The following is a 16,416-nucleotide window of genomic DNA, read 5'->3' as shown; positions in this document are numbered from 1 at the left end:
ACTTTACAAGGCTGTGCATGTAACTTTGCTGGTATGCTCATGTAGGCATCAAAAACGAAGTATACTGGGGCTGTTTCAATTCAGCAGGCTGGTTTTCCTACTTTAAGACGTCTATATTTTAGAATAATCTCGATATGACTGGCTGTTAACCTCCACCCATACTGAGCTAGTTAACATCAGATTATTCTAGGACGGGCCGTGATGCTATGTTAATATGTACAATAAGAGTCAAAAGTTTGGAACATCTACTCACTTTTGTTACTATTACATCCACGTTTTGGAATAGTAATAAAGTCATTGAAGTTAGGAAGTAATACAAATACAAGCATATAACTTAAAAACCAAAAAAGACCAGAAGGTTCATCTTATATGTTAGCTGCTTTGAATTAGCCATCCTGTCTGGCATGCTCTCCGTCGTGAGGTGTCCACCTGGGATGCCTGAATACAAAACTACATTAAAACACCATGCCAATCAAAGTATCATGAAGCGACAACTGTCAATACAAGTGGAGGCTCACTTCTTTGTTTACAACCAGCAAAGGTCTCTCTCCCACTGCACGCTATTATCATCAGCTGTAGCGAGATCCAGATCTGACCTACTTCCAGATGCAGTTACACTCAAAAAACACTCAAAAAACTTTGATCCAGCACAGCTGTCCAAGTTATGCACTACAGTTATTTATCCCATTTTATCACAGACAGCAATGCTGAAGACAGTGTCAACTCGATAAAGGAAATAACAAAACCTTTGAGCAAACACAAAACTGCTGTCCAGGTGTTAATATTGCATCGGAAAAAATGTGAAATGGACACTCCACTTTTTCTGAAAACAGCCTCATCCTCCAGCACCCCTAGATTTAAACATTTGATTGTTACCGTTTTGGAATCCATTCAGCCAATCTCCGGCGGTACCACTTTTAGCATAGCTTAGCATAATCCATTGAATCTGATTAGACCATTAGCATCGCACTCAAAAATGATCAAAGAGTTTGGATATTTTTCCTATTTAAAACTTGACTCCTCTGTAGCTACATCGCGCACCAAGACCGACAGAAAACCAAAAGTTGTGATTTTCTATGCAGACACGGCCAGGAACCCCACTCTTATTCTGGCGCAACAATCAAGGACCCTGCCGCCGCACCATGGCTCAAAAAATGCCCGAAAATAGCCCCCTGCTATTGAAAGTTACCAAAGGGACTATTTCAGGCACTGCGTGATATCATTGCGCCTGCTGCAGCCATGGTACAGCAGCATAGTCCTTGATTATTACACCAGAGAGTATAGTTCCTAGCCATATCTGCCTAGAAAATCGCAGTTTTTAATTTTCCGTTGGTCTTAGTACACGATGCAACCACAGAAGAGTCAAGCTCCAAACAGAAAAAATACTGAAACTCCTTAGTCATCCCTGAGCGCGATGCCAATGGTCCAATCAGACCCAATGAACCATGCCAAGCCATGCTAAAAGTGCTAGCGCCAGACCCGGAGATCAGCTGAACTGATTCCAAAACCGCAAAAATCAAATGCTCAACTCTAAGGGAGGTGGAAAATTTGCCTACTTCCAAAAAAGTGGAGTATCCCTTGAAGTCTGTAATGTGATGTCTTTATGATGTCTCATCCCAAACCTTTGCTTACTTTTGTTTATTTCTCAATCCCATCTCATCTCTCACTATACTCTTCTAAGGTCAGTATTTCATTGTTGTTGTGTTGGTGGTTTTTTCGGGAAATATTTGGAGACAAAGGTGGGGTTTTTGGTAAAAGAGAAGTCTAAATATTTAGACATTTCCTGTTAAGTGTCTCTCTCCTGTGCTGACGCATATGAATAAAGTTGACATGTTGATTTACTGCTTTCTCTGAAGACGTTTACCTCATATTGTGGCTGTAGAGTTATTGCAACACCCATTCATCCCTCCTCACATCTAGTTTCTGTCTCCATCTCTTTTCAAAACACACACACACACACACACGCACGTCTTGGTTGGTAAACAGGAAGCCTCCATCACTGCCAGAACAGACAGAGTAAACAGTGAATGTTATTAACTGGCCACTATAGAGTACAGACATGCAGCCTCGTTCAATTGGCCATTTATCTCCCTCGATATCATCTCAATAGGGATGTCACGACACTGTGATACAAGGAAAATTACACATGAAAGGAAAAGCCTTTGTTAGTGCTCCATCTAAAATGTCAACAATTGCAAACCACACCAACTCAAAAGTATTATCCTGTTGTCATTCGGTAATACTGTGCTGGCTTGCACTATTGTACTAAATGTTCTCCAGTATGTGTGTATACATATGTGTGTGTATGTTTGTGATTGAGTGGATGTAGGAGACTTTAGCTGGGCTTTTCTGACCTACACAAAGGAACATCTGAATATCGAGGCACAGAGCGGCTCTGTGTCCCGCCACTCTCCTTCAACACACACACACAGACACGCAAACACAACAGGTGCCTGGAACCACAGAGAGGATTTTCTGTGGTCTTGCTAGACCTGGCACGAAACAGGAAATAAATCTTGCAAGCAATTAAAGGGGCTGAGTTAAAAACAAAGATAACAACTCTAAGAATGTTATTCTTAGCATGTTCGATGATGGGAAAACACATACAGCGCAAATTAACAAAAGCATGACGGTGGGGTTTTCAACAATTTTGTATGATAAGCAACAGTTGTTAGGTCAATAAAGAGCTGCATTCTAAAAAACACAGAGATGATTGACAGCTTTAGAAAATCCATTAGCACGACAATAGAAATATGACAAAAGAAACAAAACTAATTGGGTCAGAGATACATTCCTCTCCACATTCACACATCACCCAGAAATGAAAATGTTGCAAGCATTTACTCACCGCATGTGGTTTTCTGAACTTTTATTATTTTATTTCATTCTTTGAAACACAAAAGGCAGAACTTCTAGGCACTGTAACTGGTACTCATTTTACTAATGGTTGTATGGAAAAAACTGCTTGTTTAATTTTTACTTCTCTGTTTTACTGTGATTTGACTGACATACGTATTGTACTTGGATGCACTGCGCACAAGTGAGCTTTTTTAATAACAAGGCGATATCTGAATCATTTCATCGCAACATTCAGCCAGTGCAACAGGGAAGGTGCTGATGACGAAATGTAAATGATGAAAAGTGAGCGTTTTCTGCTACTCTACCTACTGTAAATAATACTTTTATGTTATAATATTTTATATTGGCTAATCTATCTATATACAAAATGAGCAAGTCAAGAAAAGTCCTTTAAATTATGAAATGACCTCAATATGAAACTTGAGATCATCTCATCAGTGGCGGCCGGTGACTTCTTTTTTCAAGGGTGCTCCATGCGAAGTTCGTCACAACATGACCGTTGCCCGTCATGTGTGTGGTTCGTAATTTCAAAATGTGTGTTTTGCGCGTCGAGGGAACCTATGTGCATCACGTGTCTTGTCAAAATAAGTGCCTGCTGCACACGCGTCAAAAGGGTTTATGGTAAAAGTGACACTTGGGTTTTGCCAGATACTCGCATAATCTCATGTATAATCAGAGTTTACTTTTAAGGGAGTGTCTTGCGTGTATTTTGTGAACGTGAGCGTCTCTTATCATAAACCATTTTGACGTGTGTGCAACAAACACATTTTGAAAACACAAGCAACACACATGACACCCCGAAAACATATTTTGAATTTGCGCCCCTCGGAAGAGCAGTCACGAGCCGCCACTGCTTATCATACTAGATTAAAACATGGCAGCATGGTAACTTCGATTCTCAGTTCTTGCTTGTCTTGTGACAAATTATCAATGATAACTAGTCATGAGACACTCTGTAAACTATCAAAATATTTGAGTATTTACACTGTTGGGACCAAGGTGTACATAAAGTGACAGATAAAACTAACTAAATATTCAGCTAAATAACTCATGTACATATGGAATGGCATGATGGTGAGCTAACTGATTGATACTTTATTAATTCTAGGAAACTACATTACCACAACAGCTTCAACAGACACACCCACCAGAGAAATTATGAGAATTTTCATTTAGGGGCGAAGTTTTTCTTGCAAATTAACTATTCCTTGCAAATTTCTATACAAATGCCTAATATAATATCTCCATGCAGTGCAGAGAAGTGTCAGAAAAGCTTTGTAAATCATCCACAATATAATTTGCATAATCATAATCATGCTAAATGATTTAACTCTTGAGTTCCTTGCCTTCTTACTGTACGTTCACACCACCGCTGACTTGAGCTTCCAAAGTTATCGGAAGTTATTTATTTACAATGGAAGCTGGCTTCTCTCAACTGCAAGGAGCGTCAAATCCATCGGCGTTGCGTTTTAGGCGTTTGAGCGACCAGAGCCAATCAGAAAGTTGAAAGAAGCTTAACTTTATGGTAATGAGCTATGACGCGGTTCAACGGCAAGCAGCTGCAAAAGCCCAGCAACCAATTGGAATAAAGCCTAGACGTTCTTCACTGGCTGATTCCGAAGAAACATACAATGTAAACTTTCGCTCCTACAAAACAATAGTTCCGGGGAAACAGACTTCAGAGTGGTCAAAGTGTCAACAAACTACCCAATACTTTTTGACAAGCATCCTTGACCGGGCACCCTGAGCTTCTTTGGAAGCTTAAGTCGGTGGCGGTGGGAACGTACAGTAAGGAGGGAATTTTGGAGCCAGCAAAATTGCTAGCATATTGAGCGTGATCTCTACGATAAACTACGGTAAATAGGACAGTTACACACTAACTAGGACAATTGCACACATACACACACACACACATTCAAAGCGTTATGCAAATAAATCTCAGTACAAGGCAGATCTAGCGGATAGGGAGCATCTGAATAAAGGAGGAAGAGGAAACTGAGTCTGTGTATAATTGGTTAGTGTAGTTGTCTGGCACTTTATTAGGACCCTGCTGCTATATGGCTCTGATCTGCACCTCACAAAAACCCCAGCTGGATAACCTCAAACTCTACACAGAGCCCATAAAGAGCTCGACCCAGCTGAATTGGACAGAACCTGGGTCAGATCAGTTAAAGTAGAGTCAGTAAAGCTAAAATAATAATGAAACTATAGACGTTACTGCTTCAGAAACAAAACAAAGAGCTTGGTCTTCTGCTGCTGTGTCTGTGAACTGACTGCAGAGACTCAGAAAGGCTCAGAAGAATTACATTAACAGACACAGCTGCAAAAGCAGGGGAAATATTGAGTAAACAAGCTTAAAATAGCATTTCATCAGCACAGTCTGCAGCAGAGACCAACAAAACTTAAACCACCGGAGTGTCACTAGCTGGACTTTGCAAAGTGAAAGCTAAAAGACATCTCTGATCTCATTCCATCTATGCATTAAAGGGACATTCCACTTTTTTTTGAACATATGCTCATTTTCCAGCTCCCCTAGAGTTAAACATTTGATTCTTACCGTTTTAGAATCCATTCAGCTGATTTTTGGGTCTGGCGCTAGCACTTTTAGCATAGCTTAGCACAATCCATTGAATCTGATTAGACCATTAGCATCGCGCTAAAAATAACCAAAGAGTTTCAATATTTTTTCTATTTAAAATTTGAGTCTTCTGTAGTTAGATCGTGTACTAAGACCGACGGAAAATTTAAAGTTGCAATTGTGGCTAGGAACTATACTCTCAAACTGGCGTAATAATCAAGGACTTTACTGATGTAACATGGCTGCAGCAGGCGTAGTGATATTACGCACTGACCGAAAATAGTCCCCTTGGTTACTTTCAATAGCAGGGGACTATTTTCCGTTGGTCGTAGTAAATGATGTAACTACAGAAGAGTCAAGTTTTAAATAGGAAAAATATTGAAACTCTTTGGTTATTTTTTAGCCGATGCTAATGGTCTAATCAGATTTAATGGATTATGCTAAGCTATGCTAAAAGACCCGGAGATCAGCTGAATGGATTCCAAAACTGTAAGAATCAAATGTTTAACCCTAGGGGAGCTGGAAAATTAGCATATTTTCAAAAAAAAGTGTAATGTCCCTTTAAAGGAACAGTTTAAATGATAATTGCATTTTTACATTTAAGTGAGCAAGTTTTTTATTTTAAGTTGTGCCTCTGCCATATTAAGGCCTGCTCATAACATGAAGTGGGTGTGCGAGTCCCAGATCCAGGCATACAAACAGGAGAACCACAAAAACACACAGTATGACAGGGAGCAAGCAGAGGCCAGTGCTTTGCAGGATGTGGCCAGCTCCACCCCACATTACAAATCCCAAAGCTACAACCACACAAAATGACAATCAAACAACAATTTATACATGTGCAGACAAATTCCAGACACTTATTGTGCTGTTTTTGCATTTAAGTGCTTTCTGTGTATATTTCGTTTTGTTTTATCGACCACCCTGCATGTGGTTCCTAAAGCACTTTTTGATCTCCATAAACACGATGTACATCTTAGTCAGGGTAGCACAATACATAGTTTCAGAATCAACATCGCAATGCGTGCATCTGCAATAGTCACATCGATTGTGATATATAAAAAAGGTTTCAGACAGAAATCACGGATGTCTCTGTGAGAAATTAGTGAGCTAAACAAAATGCAAGGCAGTAGTTAATTCCTCTTAAACACTGAGCTTTTATAAGTAATCTGGTGAAGTCATCCAGCAGTTCTCATTTCACAATATTCATTGCAAGAAAACATAACATTGCAATGCAATTTTCCACCCACTATCATGCAGGCCTATTAAAAGTTGCCCTTTCTTTTAATTTACTTAGCTTCTCCATCTCCAGGGCTAAGTTTCTGTGCATCAGACACAAAGAAGCCTCTCATTCAGACACTGGAACGGAAAGCGTGAGGTGATTCCGTGGGAAAGGCTTATGGCAGAGTCACCGGAGACTGGCAGCTTCCTGACTGCGAAGAGCTGATATCATTTCTGGAGTCTCGAACTGGATTCAGAATGATCTGTCACAGTGGAAAACAATCGGCACAGCGTGTCTCAGCACATCTAAGTATTATTCCTGTCATTTACTTCAGAAAAGGTCTCGAACGGTTCACCGCGATAATAGGAGGTTTTAAGTAACTGTAAAGACAAACCTCAACCTTCTAACACTCACTAACACACTCAAACTCCGGCCATCACTTTGTTTTCCACTAAACCTGAGTCCTCTCAACAATTAACTCGCCATGCTTGAGGGGTTTTTTGGAACACTGAAGTAAAAACCCAATGTTCATAGTTGCTATGTTATCAATGTGTCTGAAGAAACCAAACAGGTCTCATGGCTACTGCAGGATTCCAAAAACATCACATCATCACCAGCAGCAATAAACTCTGAGATATGCATTCCAGTTAGAAGGAAGAATATAACTGAACACCAATCTAAAAATAACACAAGGTGAACTTATTTGCATTTACCTGACCTGATAATGCCTGAAGTCATACTCTGAAGTCTTTGCGATGCACAATCCATGTATTGTGTGTAATATAGCGCTTTCCTTTCATGCAATAATATTAATGTCAAAACTGTGCCTAATAAATAGTAATAGCAATACAAAAAATAGCAGATTGTTTTGGCTTGGCTTGTTTTCTTAAATTCTGTAATAATTAAACTACATTCAATCTCATTACCTTCCTTACAGTGTATGTCTGTTTTTCATTGCTTTAATACATACAGGGGCGGTTTCCCGGACAGGGATTAGACTAGTCCTAGATTTAAACACTTTTAAGAGCTCTCCAAACTGAAAACAACTTGCACTTACATATCCTAAAATACATCAGTGCCCTTTGTTTTACCCCAAAATGCACACAGGTAATGTTTTTAGTAAGGCATGTTTGTTAAAACTAGCTATATTTCCTAATTAAACTAAGGCCTAGTCCTGGATTAAGCTAATCCTGGTCCGGGAAACCGCCCCACAAACCCTCAGCAGGCATCAACCAGAATTTACCATAAGACACTCCAGTCATCCTGACCCATTAGCTTGGGGGTCGCATAAACAATCCTGGTAAACCACAGCTGTCATAAAGCAAATAAGAATAGTATCTATGAAATAACTTTCCACATGAGGTTCAAACCAATCCAATGCCATTTAACTTTTAAATTCTTGTCAAGTGACGCTTATTCTGGGCAAAATCACAGTTAAATTACTTCCTTTTGCCTGAGAATAATCCTCTTAACAGGTTTCAGAGCCACTGGTGGAAAATTTTGTTTGGACAAATGTAGTTTGTAATGAATTATTTAATCAAATGGTTTTAAGGAATGTCAAAATTTGGCAATTATCTTTAAACAGTCGTCCATTGCTCTAATCAGATTAACTCAATGAGTAAGCTACTTGGCCCCTAAATCAAGTTAACTTCCTTCTTTTTCAAAGGAGTTCACAGAGAGACGTGTATGAAGATTTGCATGCGCAAGATAAAATTTGTGGGTGTGTATGTGACATCGCAAGCATGAAATATATTTGCATGCACAAAAAAGCTGTAAAGTTGTAAATCAAAGCCTTCTGGATAATACTGAGACAACTACTGCCGTTATTGAACCAATCAAAAAAGAGAAAACAATGTGTCATCAGGAGCCCTTATTCCACCCGCGCCTGCAAACTCAAACGAGTAAGAGAATCATAACAAAAGTGTAAGCCCTGAGGGACCAGTAAATGTCGGGTTATCTCAGGAAATGGTTTATCCCTCCGTACGCAACAGGTCATTTACACATTTAAAACTGGTTTATTTTACACAAAAAGACAAATTCTGTGCAATTTATTCATATTTGCCGTTCATGAAAGTGTGTTTTTGATTGCACGTCCATTGTTTGTAGACTTGCAATGCTTTTGGCAGTTTTTCAGCATAAAACCGTGCCAAAAGTGTAAGTGCGGAAAAACTGAGGTCAGATGAATTAGTTATTTGAATTAGTTAGAATTACTTATTGAGCGTATATATTACACTTGTGATGTCACATACACTATCACAAATTTTATTATCAAATCTTTTAGGCATCATTTTACCTAAATAGACGTGTAGTAATAAAGAAGGAAGTGTATGCAGATATAGTTTTATAGTCTTGTGCAAGAACTTTCTAATGCAATTCAATGATGCAAAATAATCTGATTTTGGCTATAAAAAATCTCTACCATTCAACTTTAATTTTTACATACAATTACATTTATAAATCCCTCAAATAATAATAATAATTACTGGGAATAGGAAAAATAAGATAAATAAGTTTAAAACCCCAGCAAAATCGTTTGGATAATGCTACAATGTAAGTCTTTTAACAATAGAAATGAAGAAAGAAAGAAAGAAAGAAAGAAAGAAAGAAAGAAAGAAAAAAGAAAAAAAGAAAGAATGAAAAATCAGCGGTGTCAACATTTTATTGTATTACCCCTTAGGAAAACACAGTTTTATTATAGTAAAAGTGTGGTAACCATGGTTTTGTTGTGTTGTAACATACATGTTTTTAACATGGTTAAACTATGGTTACTGTAGTTAAACCATAGTAAATTTATGGCATGCCTATATGTTTTCACTACTACACCATACCGAGGGGTTTATTGTTGTAAACAGAACAGGTGCTGACACTATAGATCACAACTTCTAACCAGTGTTAACCTAACACTTTTAAAACAACAACAACGTGCAGCTGCGCAATAGTGTAGGCTTTTTAAAAACAGGTTTGTCTTGCGATTTTAAACAGACTTTGTCAAGTTAAACAAGACGAACGCGCTCGACTTTAGAAGAACAAGGATAAACGCTTTAAACGCTATGGTAACAAAAGCTGTGGCGGAGAAACAAAACACCCGACGAAAGTTTGATCATAAGCAAGGTTTTCAGGGACTTACCTCGACGGGTCGAAGCTACAACTCCCGTAACCAAAAGCGCAATTGCGCATTCATAACATGGATGAGGTTTCTCCAAAATGCTTTGCTGTTGTTAACATGAAGTTTTGGATGTAACTACATGACTGTTCAAGTCGGTTTCCTCCTGCTTCGCGAGACTCATCCCATTGCTGTTGTGTTAAAGCATGCGACCTCTCCCGGCAAAAACAAACTCCTCGAGAACAAAAGTTAATGTGCATTGAGTTTCACGTCACGTGTTCCAGCTGGGAAGTGGGAATGTCTTTGGAAGGGAAAATCCTTTGTTGACCAAGCAACTATTGATGCTAACCAGAGGAACATGAAAGAAACGGGAAAACATTGGAAAAACTATTTATTTGATTTACATTTGTATAAAACCAACAGAGACAAAAAAATAAATACTGAATAGTTGTCTTAGGGTTTTTAAACTTTTTGTCAGCCGATCCTCATTGACCCTAATTATACCTGAAGTATCTGAGATTTTAAGTAAATATTTTAATAATTTAATAGCAAATTTGCATGTTTATTTAAAAAAAAAAAATTTTTCATTAGTTTAAATTTTTATCAGCATATTTACGTCCTTATTGTTTTTTTTACCTGTTATTGGACATTCGTAAACGTTCTGTCCCTTTTTCTGATATATTTTGTGAAATGGTCACATGACATGGGCATTAAATAAAATTTATTTTAAACGTTTAAAACGTTTTATTTGAATAAATTTTTTAATTATATATATTTACATTTAAGATTCAGGCGTTTGCGATCTCCAGTTTGGCAAACTGCCAATCGGTTCTTTTTTTATTTACGTATTTAGTTCTGCAATAATATAATATAATTGATTTATTAGTCGGCTCCCTAAATGCTTATTCGGATTGTTTAAGTTGCAAAAACATTACGATACTGTTTACCAATAACGCACCGCCCATCCGGGTGCTTTGGTTGTGAAAAATGGCGGCGAACGAGCGGACTCAACGGTTCCCTTCAAAGGGATGTTTTGATCTTAAACTTACGGGTTTCGAGGAGGACACGATGACAAAGTTTATCGTTTGGACAAAAGACAAGGCTTTTGGTGTGGACGGTGAGTTTTTGTAGTTCTGAAATGAATTAATGAATCTTTATTGTCATTGTATTCACGTAGTACAACGAGATTAGGTTAGTAAGTTACACAAAACAGTTGTATGCAGCAGTGCAACAGTTGTGAACAATATAAACAGTGTTAAATAAAAACAGTGTAAACAACAGTTGTTAGCAGTGGTGCAACAGCAGTATAGTGTTATAAACAGTAGTTTATATTGTTATAAACCACGAGACAGCATTAGTGTTGCATGAATGCTTGTGTATTTTAAGCAATGTTTTGTATAAATTGAAAACAGCTAGTATAAGCAGTAGTTTACGGCTATAAAGGGATGTAGTGCAGAAGGAATCAAGAGTAGGTAGTGCTAAAATATGTTATAATAACAGTACTGCACCTAAGATCACGGTTGGGAATTGACAAGATTTAAATCAGTCAGGTTTTATTCTGCGTATTTCCAAACAAATAGCTGGGTTTTGCGCTGAGAAGACCAATTTAACCTGCAGTTAAATAACTTTTACAGACCCCAAACCAGGATCCAAAAAAGTTATGTGGGAGCTACAATATGTTCCTTTTGATGGGATACCCTTCATGGTGGTGGGAAGAAGGGTCTACTCCTCTCACCAAGGGGTAGACAAGCACAAACATGAAAAACAGACAAGACAACTACAACTGGTATGTCAATAAACAGTATGTGCACTGTGTCTCACATATCCATTAGGCAGTGGCTATTCATATGTGAAGATTCAGAATTAGCTCATCTTAAAGCACTCATGCTGCTTCATGTTAATATAGTATCTCCAACCAGTACGGGTGCTAAATATCAACACGTGTCTGTATCGGCCAGGCCAATCACAATGCATTAACAAAATAAACTGTATATTGTGTATTGTCTTTAGCTTGATGACTGCTCAGACCATCAATATAAAGGGAGCCGACGTCTTCAAGACTCGAAGAAACTGGGCTGCCCTGCCAGAATATATGTGGTTCATCTTATCAGATTCCCTGATTACAAGGTGTATATATATTTATTCAGTTATTGACCTAAATATCTGTCTATAAATTTTGTTACGACCGCCTTGTTCTATTTTTAATTAAGGGACCCAACAACAAAGTTTCAGTTATAAAGCAAAATATAACTTTTAAGTATTGTTGGGGAATGTAAATTTAGTATGTAATGAATGAATGCATCAGTATGTTAGATATCTGGAAAAAACTAAAGTCGGACAGATGGTAATAAAGTTATAACGAGAGTAAGGAAGAATGCAATGGGTCTGTGTAAATGGGAGAATTAAAATAGATATAGGTGCCTACAAGTAATAAAATACATATTGTATGTTGTTTAAGATACCTGATGACATTCATAAACAGAGGAAGGAGAGCTCTGGGAGTCTGAGACGTGCCTTAACAACAAACCCATCAGCAGTGAAGTTTGAGGAGCAATATGTTGGCCACTTCCCAGAGATTGAGGAGCACAAAAACCATCATGTGGTAAAAGAGCCGTTCAAAGGAGAGGCTGCTCCTCCACCCACAAGGAGAAGGTTTTACGCCCTTGACAAAGATATCAGAAATATAATCAAGTCGACAAAAGGCAGTCGAGCATTGACCAAGTCAATCTGCAGGTAACATAGTATTAAAACAACATATGGCTTTTAAAGGAAAACTACACCGTTTTTCAATATTTTACTATGTTCTTACCTTAACTTAATAGTGTGTTAATAGTGAGTGTGTTAGCATTAAGCCTAGCCCCATTCATTCCAATGGCTCCAAACAGGGATGAATTTTGAAGCCACCAAAAACTTCCATGTTTTCCCTATTTAAAGACTGTTACATGAGTAGTTACACGAGTAAGTAAGGTGCCACAAGCAGGAGCAATGATGTTACTGAGCCAGAGTTCGAAGTGCTGCAAACTAGTGCTCTTCCGCCATACAATATAGTTCTCTTTTTTATCCATTTAAAAAATCGCCACATTTTATTTTGTGCCACCATGATTGCTCGTGTAACTCCTCATGTAACAGTCTTTAAACAGGGAAAACATGGAAGTTTTTGGTGGCTTCTAAATTCATCCCTGTTTGGAGCCATAGGAATGAATGGGGCTAGGCTAAATGCTAACACATTCAGGACGCGCTGTACAAAGAAGAAAGGCACGCATTGAAAAAAGATAGGGATGTATTAATTAATCTAGGTTGAGGTAAGAATATAGTAAAATATTGAAAAACTGTGTTTTCCTTTAAACCTCCAAGCCACAGAATAATGCATGTTGTCATTCAGGTTGTTTTAGGTCAAATGTGTTTAAACCAATGGTGCTTTTCAATTGCTTAGGACCCCACAGGTCAGGTCATGTCAGCTCACCTTACTTTGACTCGGTTAGCTTTTCTATTGAGTTTAGTACCACTTCAGACTTGGAAGGATTATAGGTGTTGTTATATTTGCGCTGCCTACTGCTGTGACATCATACAAAAAGTGGGAGCGAGCATCGTTGGGATGCAGTGTTTCCCATACATTCATTTATTTGTCAGTCCGCCACAAAATCAAAATTGACCACCACAAACAGATGTTTGCACATCGCGTTTATCACTATAACTCTGTCTAAGATGACTGTTTCTGTACAAACACCCGTAGTGTCAGTAAACTGCAAGGCGCCACAAACTGCAAGAAAAACGCTTGTATGGTGTTCCCGATTCTCAGCCTGTGTATTTTTTCACGCTAAAAGGGAGTTTGGGAACGTACAACAAAGCACAGATGACAACGGGTTTTCTGGAGACAGCGCAAGATTGAAGGTAAAGCTTTTTGCGTTTAGTGATCTACAGTGTTTTCATATCAAGTTTTAGTATTAGATCACTTGGTACTTAAAAAAGTGTAGGGTACTACGTACTGTAAACAGTGGAAAAGCCCCCAAAACTAAGCTGACCCGACTCAACCAGTGGGGTACAATGCATCTGTATGGGCAACAGATGTGCCTCCTTGATGCTACGTACCGCACCTGTCAGTACCCTGTGCCCCTTTTCTTTCTCTGTGTTCGCACAAACGTTCATTACGCTGTGGTTGGTGTTTTTGTTACCCAAACAGAAACAACAGCAGACATTAGGGAGGCCCTTGCTGTGTTTAGGGAGTGGAACCCTGATTGGAAGCCAAGCCACTTTATGGCTGATTTCAGCCAGGTGGAAATTGGTGCGCTGGAGGCTGAGTTCCAAGGTAATAGTTGAGGAGCTCAGATGCAAAAGCCACTAAACACCACTTCTGTTAAAAATGAGATGATATTAAAGGGATAGTTCACTCAGAAATGAAAATTCTGTCATCATTTACTCACTCTCATATTGTTATAAAGCTGTATAAATTTCTTTGTTCCGATGAACACGAAGTAAGATATTTTGAGTAATATTCGTAATCAAACCATTTGTGAGCTCCATTCACTTCAATAGTATTTTTTTTTCTACTGTGGAAGTGATTGGGGCACACGAACAGTTTGGTAACAGACATTCCTCAAAATATCTTTCTTTGTGGTCATCTGAACAAATAAATTTATACAGGTTTATAACAACATGAGAGTGAGTAAATGCTGACAGAATTCTCATTTTTAGGTGAACTATCCCTTTAACAAATGCGTTGATCAAATACTTTCATGTCAAATCCGTTTAATTCTGGCCTCAGGCCATTCAGAAATAGCAGTTTGTTGGCAGAATTGATCAAGAGTCTGATTAAAAAATACTCTTTACAAGAAAACATCTCACATGCATTTAAAGGGTTTTGCATCTGATACAAATGAGCAATGTTAAAATTTCCTTCATGTTGCCTGCGCCCTGAAACTGGCAATCGCTTAAAGGAACACGCCGACCTTTTGGGACTTTAGCAAATTTACCGTATCCCCCAGAGTTAGATAAGTCCATACATAGTACCTTTTTCAACTCTGTGTGTGCCTTAACTCTGTCTGACGCACCCACTGTTAGCCTAGCTTAGCACAAAGACTGGAAGTAAATGGCTCCAGCTAGCATACTACCCATACATGGCCTAGTAGCCTATACAGTAGTAGTCTTGTTCATAATCTGATAATATGAACTGCACTGTATATTTCTAATGTAATGTGTATTGATATGTTTCTGTTCTTTCCAGAGTCCGAAGTCCTTCTGTGTGACTTTCACAGAGAAAAATCCTGGGTGAGGTGGATCAAGAGAAAAGACAATGGCTGCCATGAAGAGGTGCTCCCTCTCCTCCGGTCCATTGCAGAATCACCCACAGAGGAGGAGTTTGCACAACGTTGTCTTCTGCTCCAACAAACCAAAGCGTGGCAGGAGAATGAGAAACTGAGGAGGTGGTTCTTAAAGAAATGGCTACTGTTTTCTGCATGGTACAGGGGTGGAGCTGGGAGAATTTAGGAGTCACATATAGGGATAACCCCCTGTTTTCCATAGATGTGGTGTGTTTAAGCAGTTCCACTCCTCTTATAAACAGCAGCACTCCTCCTGGAGACACCAGCAAGACCAAAAAAAGGAAAAAGTGTGGGAGCTTACTACGTGAAATTTCAGTTCTGACTTGCCATCTACAGGATGAGTCATTTCTGGATATCTTGACTGTTCGACTGAATGACCTTTTGGAGGATGTGAAGAGTCATACCACTCATAATGACACCCTTTCCCTGTCGTACACTCCTCCATCAAAAAAATTAATTTAGATGACCAAAACCCCTCAGAATGATTCCCAAAAAACATCCAGCCTCTGAAAGGTTTGACCGTCGTGCTGAAGCAATAAAAGCAGGCTTCATGCTTATAATGCTATTATTGTTCCTTTATTGTTGGCATTGCATCTGTGTGTGTGCATGAGTCAAATATTTTGAGTAAAATACAAGTGGCATTTTTGCACTTTCTTCCTATGTTTATACTACTTATGTTTATGTATAACTCCGCCAACTCTTAATGGCAGGTTTAACCCTTATGTGTTGTTGGGAATGTTTTCATCCACTAGAGGTTTTTTTTACTCTTAATTTGTCCACAACTTTATCTCTGTTTTAGCAAATTGAATGATTTTTGGTGACAAATCTTATATTTACATATATTTTAAGAAAATGCTTTGAAATTTTTTAAAAACTCAAAGATATGCCGTGGGCACACACACACACACACTAATATGCTTTTATTATGGAGTTATACTCCATATAACGCAACATAAAAGCCAGAAATAAGCTTTGTTTTTGCACAGGCCTACTAAAGGGTTATTAGTGCCACATGGTGATCAACAGTAAAAATTACACATTTGACCTCTTAGCAAAAGGAAAAAATGCCAACATTCAAAAATGCATGATGAAATGGTGTTATAGCTCTGCCGTAAAAAAACCCTGTGGTTTAATGGAAGTCAATGGGGCAAAAACAGCCAAATGAGGCAGAAAAAAAATAAAAACTGATGCTGCACAAAAACTAAAAATGCTTCAAAGCCAATGTTTTTACCAATCTTTGACAGGCCGAAGATTGTGAAAGGGGTTTAAAAGTCTACAATCACTTTTTATATTGAAAATCGGTAATTTTTTGTGTGTTTTTTCCCCAAATCAGTGA

The 16,416-nt window shown here is 38.4% G+C and overlaps 2 protein-coding genes across 7 annotated transcripts in view; one reads left to right on the top strand and one right to left on the bottom strand.

The window, feature by feature from the left end:
• rin2a (Ras and Rab interactor 2a) overlaps nt 1-10,034 on the bottom strand; it is a 41,300-nt gene extending 31,266 nt beyond the window's left edge. The window contains exon 1 of the mRNA XM_055169710.2: nt 9,787-10,034. The gene's annotated coding sequence lies outside the window, so the exon portion shown is untranslated. The remainder of the gene's footprint in view (nt 1-9,786) is intronic.
• Nucleotides 10,035-10,583: 549 nt separating this feature from the next.
• On the top strand, nt 10,584-15,651 carry LOC129415654 (calcium-responsive transcription factor). Of its 6 annotated transcripts, XR_012372155.1 has the most exons (7): nt 10,584-10,879; nt 11,397-11,548; nt 11,773-11,889; nt 12,221-12,495; nt 13,587-13,858; nt 13,943-14,068; nt 14,984-15,199. XR_012372155.1 is itself a non-coding variant. In XM_073873281.1 (6 exons), the coding sequence occupies exons 1-6, from the start codon at nt 10,750-10,752 to the stop codon at nt 15,029-15,031; spliced, it is 789 nt and encodes a 262-aa protein (XP_073729382.1). In that variant the 5' UTR covers nt 10,584-10,749; the 3' UTR covers nt 15,032-15,199. The 6 variants fall into 6 exon arrangements, 3 of the variants coding, with proteins under 3 accessions (XP_073729382.1, XP_055025691.2, XP_073729383.1); XR_012372156.1 differs by lacking the exon at nt 13,943-14,068; XR_012372154.1 differs by having other exon boundaries at nt 13,587-14,068.
• Nucleotides 15,652-16,416: the final 765 nt, after the last annotated feature.

Source organism: Misgurnus anguillicaudatus, chromosome 11, assembly GCF_027580225.2.
Source record: "Misgurnus anguillicaudatus chromosome 11, ASM2758022v2, whole genome shotgun sequence".
Lineage (NCBI taxonomy): Eukaryota > Metazoa > Chordata > Actinopteri > Cypriniformes > Cobitidae > Misgurnus > Misgurnus anguillicaudatus.
The sequence above is the reverse complement of the archived record's forward strand: the minus strand, read 5'-3'. Positions and strand labels throughout refer to the sequence as shown.

Bases quoted from the DNA above. Each gene is read 5' to 3' on its own strand.
- LOC129415654 (XM_073873282.1), top strand. From the start codon at position 10,750: ATGGCGGCGAACGAGCGGACTCAACGGTTCCCTTCAAAGGGATGTTTT. The intron at 11,890-12,220 runs GTGTATATATAT...ATGTTGTTTAAG, and splicing joins TCAGATTCCCTGATTACAAG to ATACCTGATGACATTCATAA. The intron at 12,376-15,259 runs GTTCAAAGGAGA...AGTCACATATAG, and splicing joins CATCATGTGGTAAAAGAGCC to GGATAACCCCCTGTTTTCCA.